This window comes from Thermobia domestica, chromosome 8 (genome assembly GCF_964235325.1).
Source record: "Thermobia domestica chromosome 8, izTheDome1.hap1.1, whole genome shotgun sequence".
Classification (NCBI taxonomy): domain Eukaryota; kingdom Metazoa; phylum Arthropoda; class Insecta; order Zygentoma; family Lepismatidae; genus Thermobia; species Thermobia domestica.
In genome coordinates, this window is record NC_137461.1 from 41,713,222 (window position 1) to 41,720,082 (window position 6,861).

At 33.2% G+C, this 6,861-nt stretch overlaps 1 protein-coding gene across 1 annotated transcript in view; it reads right to left on the reverse strand.

The window, feature by feature from the left end:
* Window positions 1-6,276, reverse strand: part of LOC145692838 (odorant receptor coreceptor-like) — a 41,159-nt gene extending 34,883 nt beyond the window's left edge. Inside the window, exon 1 of the mRNA XM_081768340.1 lies at window positions 5,154-6,276. Coding sequence (XP_081624466.1) covers window positions 5,154-6,130 — 977 coding nt within the window. The 5' untranslated portion in view covers window positions 6,131-6,276. The remainder of the gene's footprint in view (window positions 1-5,153) is intronic.
* Between the last annotated feature and the right edge of the window lie 585 nt (window positions 6,277-6,861).

Genomic DNA, 6,861 nt, shown 5'->3' on the forward strand with positions numbered 1-6,861 from the left:
GGTCAAGTTTTTTAAATGGGAATAGGGTAATATGATACACAATTTCGGGCTAGAATTTAATCAGGAAGACAATGGTGAAGTTAGTTTTAAGGTACGCCCATTTGGAGAAAAGTTACAGCAATATTAATTGTTTATACTTACTATGTGCGTAAGTCCCTTACCTCCGTTTCTAACCCGCGTATTAATGATAATAAGTGGATAAAAGCTTCGGTAATACATATTATCCCTAGAGGAAAGTGATACGGTCAGGGTATCCTGGACGGCAGCCCTCTTGAAATCCGTAATTTTGAATTAAAGTGAAGTTTTGAAAAATGAAAACCATAGCATGGGATACCTCATTTTAATAGTAAATGATCCCAAACAGCCAACGGTATGCTTATTTGTATTCTAAAGTTAACCAGTATCTATTTAAGACTGCGTCAAATGTGCACCAAACGTCCATTATTCAATCTTTCAAATTGGCAACACTCCTAATTTTCACCGCATGTTTTAAGATTCCAATTGGCCCTTTGGAATTGTTGCCATGGCTCATGTTCTCTAAATTTATTACATTTTTTTAAAAAAAAGTTGCGATTTGTCAGTTCGTGAATAGTATTCGAATAAGCATCCAGCAATCTTTCTAAATTTTGAAGACGTGCTGTGTAATTATTTATTTTAACCCAGAGTAAGTGAGGAACCTATAGACCTATGTGACGTCAAGAAATACAAATGAAATTATAACAAATTGGTGTTATACGAACACAAAATTTTCATGAAAAGTAGTCTACATGTTGCGCAAAGGACAAACAGTATTTTTTTTTTTTTAAATAAATACAACTTTAAAGGAACAACAGCAATGATAGAAAATATCAAAGAGACATAATATGACTGTTCCCAACACGTTGTTTGTACCATTAACAAAATATTAAAACAGGTAGCTTGTTTGTAAAGAGGTGTAACTTAATCGAGTTCCCGATCAATACTGATTATAAATCTTACAAACATGAACCATCGACAAAAATTGCTAGAAAACGAATGACGTTTATTGTCTGACTAGCTAAAATATTGCCATACAAAATAAATAAATAAATATACAATAAACAAATGAATATAAAACAAAACAAAAGACCATTGATGTACACAACAATCATATTTCGTTTTCTTTTTTGAAGTGAATTTGCATTTGATTTTGGTGCACATTTGAAGCAGTCTTAAATTCTTACTGGATAACTATAGATAAAAAATAAGCATACTATTGGCTTGTGGGGAAAATTTACTATTAAAATGAGGTGTCACATGCTATGGTTTTCATTTTTCAAAACTTCACTTTAATTCAAAATTGCGGATTTCAATATGGCTGCCGTCAAGTATACCTTTATCGTATCACTTCTCTCTAAGCATAATATTTATTTCCGAAAACTTTATCCACTTATTATCATTAATACACGGATTAGAAGCGGAGGTAAGGGACTTACGCACATAGTAAGTACAAACAATTAATATGCCTGTAACTTTTCCCCAAATGGGCGCACCTTAAAACTAACTTCACCATTGTTTTTCTGATTAAATTCTAGCCCGAAATTGTGTATCATTGTATTACCCTATTCCCATTTAAAAAAAAAAAAACTTGACCTTAATTCAAAATGGCTAATTTTAAGATGGCTGCGGTGAAGGTCATACCTACAATACGATTTCCCCCTAGACCTTATACGTATCTACATGGTTGTTCTTTCATTAACACACCGTTTACAAAGGGTAGTAAGGGACTTCTGCAGTAATCTCTATTAACCACATCATGGCCTTTGAAAATTATAAAAAATAGAAAACAGGGACCATGGGGAAAATTTCTGGCATCACAAGTAATGAATATATGTCCTCTATTAGCAAATAAATAAATAAATAAATAAATAAATAAATAAATAAATAAATAAATAAAATTCATTCATTGAAATCGGAGCCCGACAATTGGGTGATGTCTCTTGTAAGTTTTTATTCTCTAAGGACAGATTGGTTATTTATGTAAAGTCTTACAAGGTACTTTCGTGAAGTATCCCCTCGCGATTTATGTAAAATTGATTCGCATGTGATGTTCTACGCTGCCCAATATGTATTGCACTAATGCTAGCTGCCCATACTTGTAATTTGCATATTTATGAGAATTCATACATCCGGAATTCAGTCATAAATTACTATAACGGTCTGACACGAAATTGCTTTTAGTTTCTTTAGATGTAACTCTACATGAATGTTAGCACATGCGAAAGGATTTGGATGATGTATTACTTCTCTGACATGTTACACACCCGGGCCGCCATTTTGAATCCGCCAAATTGGATTCAACTAGTTTTTTTCAAAGGGAATAGGTACAAGTAATACATCAGATTCATGAAGCCAGAAATTCACTGGTGTAGTGAATTTTACCGTATCTTGTACCGTTTGGAAGGTATTGCATGTTAAATGTCAGGCAGTTTACGAATATTGAACCAAATAGAAAGTTTTGCCGAGCAGAACAGGGTAGAAAGTTGTTTTGCGCAGTGTATCCCGTGTGTATATGTAACTCTTAACGTGATTTATCGGTGACGAAATATTCTCTGGACGTACATGCATAGAGACACAGTCAATGCTGAAATGGTAGGTCTGCACCCAAATCTGGTTGTATCTGGATTTAAAATAGACATTCACCCAGTGTGCTTACTGTCTTGTATATTTATGCTCACAGGATTAGTTCATGAAATCTCATAAACATGTATATTATCCCTGTAAGCGCTGCAGCAATTAGCACAATTCGCACGGCGCAAGCACTGCAGATATTACCATTTAAAAAAAATAACGAAAGTTGAATCCAATATGTCAGATCCAAGATGGCGGCCGAGGTGTGTAACACGCGTCAGAGAAGCAGTGCTTGATCTTATTTATTTTGCATATGCTCTTATTCATATCCAGTTACATCTAAAGAAACTAGAAGCAATTTTGTGCCCGAGCGTTATAGTAGTGTATCATTGAATGCCGGATATATGAAGGCTCATAAGTATGCAAATTACCAGTATGAGCCGCTAAAATTAGTACAATACACATTGAGTGGGGGAGAACTTCGCATTTGAATCAATTTCAGGATCAGCCAAAAGCCACGTATAGTCAGCATGCAAACCTGAGGACGGATGGGAGTCGTGAAAAGAGACGCCTATAAACGAATTTGCAAACCTCTGTTCTGCACGATAAAACTCGAACGAAAATGAATTTTAATTCTGTTGTTTTTACAATCCCTTGTTAGAGTGATTGTATCAGCCTAGTTTGCTAATTGAGTCAAACGGTTAAAATTGTAATGAGCAACTTTGATTTAAGACCGTCCGTTACTCCACAGAATAACTCGAGAACAGAAGGGAATTAGAATTTTTTTTACTGAAATAGAGAGCTAGAACGTTTATCTCGATCGAGTTAATTAGTTACATAAATTCGTTAACATTTTCACGACTAACGGAGGTTTTAACGGTAACTAATAATATCCAATTTTCTACTATTGAAACAAAGATAAGTCAAGTTACACATCTCGCCATTAGATGGCACGTAACATCCTCCAGTGATTAATAGTGCGTAATCCTACAAGAGTTTAGTTTCATCTGAAAGTTGAATGTTGGAAGGAAGCAGGAAAATGGAGGAAACACTATTTTTCAATCCTGATGGAAAACGGCCCACTCCTATCAACTGCATTCTGTTGAAGTTAAAAGCAAGGAGAAAAAAGATAAAATAGTGATTTCTCAATCTTGATAGAAGCAGGTGCATTCTTAATAACTTCATTTTGTTGAAGTTGGAAGCAAGCATGTAAGGGAAAACAAATATTTTCTCAATCCTGATAGAAGCAGGTGCACTCGGAATAATGGCACTCTGTTGAGGCTAAAAGTAAGCAAGCTTGTAAAGGAAAAAGTATATTCTGAATCCTGATGGAAGGGGTGCATTTCTAATAACTGCATTCCCTTGAAGCTGAAAGCAAGGACGAAAAGGAAAAAAAATCTGAATCTTAATGGAAGCAGGTGAACTTTTAGTAATCACTTCTATTGAAGTTGAAAGCAAGCAGGAAAAGGTAAAAAGTATCTTTCAATCCTGACGGAATCAAATGCACGCTTGATAGCTGCGTTTTGTTGACTCTGTAAGCAAATGCTATCTAACTATTCTTGATTGCAATTGTAAGAAAACAGGAACTATTATCACCTTAAACTGCAACATACTGTCAGAAATACTTACAAAACATGTATAGTCCGAAACGTTTCAATAAATTACTAAATTTTTATATTTACATTAAGTTAACAATATTGAAGATTTCTCTTAAGAAATCATATAAGTGTAACCGTTTAAATGGCTGCAACATAATTCTCGTCTTTTAGTGGAATCATTTATTTCTACTAGCTGAAATACCGTTCTTCACACTGGAAGGATAATGTTTATACAGTATATCATATCTGAAGGTAAATAAATCAGTGAAGTAAACAATATTCTGTCAATATAAATGTAAACAACCCATTAGGTGTTTCCCTGTTAATATGAGAGTGATGAATAAATTAATTAATAAATAGTATTGTTTTGGAAATTCTCTTAATATGAGTGAAATAAATTAATACCGAAGAGCGACACCTTTGGCGTTGCCCCTAACAGCTCTCTACAATTCTATTTAACAGACTAATTTCTCCTAATAAATTTAATGTTGGTGGCGCGGCCATATTAGCAATTCTTAATAAAAATCATCAATATAGGTATAGATAGGTAAATAGATACAGATTCAATTCGTTTTAACACGTTCTGCTAGTCGACTGGTTATTGCGTGTGCCGTTGCGTTGGTTGACACAGAGCCTCGAGTTCTACTCCTGGTGGGAGAACATGGGACGCTTTACCGATATTTGGTATTACTTCTGAAATTACTTGTAGCTGCGGTGTTGTAAAGGAACACTAAACTAGGAATAAGATATACAACAGTGAGCAAAATCATTTTGAAAAAGGAAGGAGCAGTAAGTTGAATTGACTAAGATGTTATTAAAATCCCAGATTATTTCAAACAAAAGAGAAATATTGAGCTTAAAAATATAAAGTTGATGTAGGTACTTAACATCGTTATGTTTGGAATAGTTTATGTAATTTTTTTCTTAAATGTAACTTGAAATATATTGAAATGTATACTTACATACCTTCTTAAATTTTGATGTAAGATTATCCACTCAGGAAGTATATTTTCCAGGGCATTACGAGGTGATCCAAATTTTGGGCAGACATCTCGATATAGTAAAGTGTTGGATGGTATATTGTGTAGTTTATCACAATATCTTCTATCAGCGGTGGGACGATTATGGCTATAGTCTAAGGCGCCAATGGAACTCCATGCCGGAAAATTCTTCTTCACCCCATAATAAGCTGATAACATAGTATTTTCGATGCAATACGACAAAACACTTAACTCTTCAGCAATAAATAAGAAAATCCCAAGCCACAATATATCACACGTTACACATCGGAGGTTAATAAGTATTGATCCTAAAAGCTGAAATCCAATTGATAATTCATAAGATGGAGAATATCTTGTATCAAATGGATACCATGTGGATAATCCCATAATCCTAATGTGAGAGACATTTCTGCCATTTTCCTCTTTAATTTCAATTGAGGACGTTACAAATGGGACAACATTCCATGTACATATGGACAATATTGTGATGGTACTATATATTATAGATATATTTTTAAATCTGCAAGCAAATCTTCGGTATTTTTCTTGTTCGAGATCTTTCAGAATGCAAGATGGAACTTTTGTATTACAATACGAAATTAACTTGATTATTTGACGTCTTTTAAGCGCAAAGAACAAGCTTCTTACTGCAGATAGCAGTACGTATATCGTTGAAATTAAATTGTATACTGCTTCTTGAAAATGGCCAATCTTTGTCCACAAATCAGCCACTGCTGCAAGGGCAATTGCTACTCCAAAACAATTTACAATTATAAAATAGATTAATTTCAATGTATTCTTTATTATTCGTTTCGAATATGATCCAGTATATTTCCGGTTGTCGTGTGTCCATGATATCCAATATCCAGAAAGTTCACACATAAAAAGCAACGGAGTCAATATTCTTCCAATTAACTGATTAGCATTGCTCATTCTTAACATATTTTCGGAGATTCAAAAATTGCTTGTATCAAGAAATCCAGCAGTTTAGTTGTTTCTAGTGTATTACAATATGGACTGGAACATAATATTATGATTATATTCGTATATCTACTAGAAATACATTTTATGGATAGTGAGTTTATTATTAGAATTTAACTCTGTAGCCTCTTGTGTTTCTTGAATATAAAATACTATGCAAATATCATCTCCATACAATATTGATATACCCTCACTAATGGTACATTAAATTTCAAGAAAATTGCTTTCAATCTGAAATAAATGAATAAACAGATAAAGGAGTAAACAAATAAATGCAACTGCAACAATACAATAGCAACTGAATCGTCGTATATTTATATAATTAAAAGTGATATTAAACGATATTATACAACAACCAGAATAATCTTTGAAATATGCAGTACGAATAGCTTGAAACTGTCAAAGAGTTAGATTATGTTAAGGTTAAAATTTAAAAAATTGATTAAAGAGATTAAAAGAAAAACATCTTAATTTATTTTATTTTAACAATTCATTTAGGATCTGAAGCAATGTTCTCTACAATTTAAAACAGTACACTAAAATTGTCATCTAAATATTGCTTAAAATTTTAGAATTTACAAATAACCTAAAGGAACTCTATAAGAAACTGATTCTGAAATGTAATATATAGTTTTACGTTTCACGTTACCCCCTGTGGATTAAATAAGACTATAATCACGAAAATGTATGAT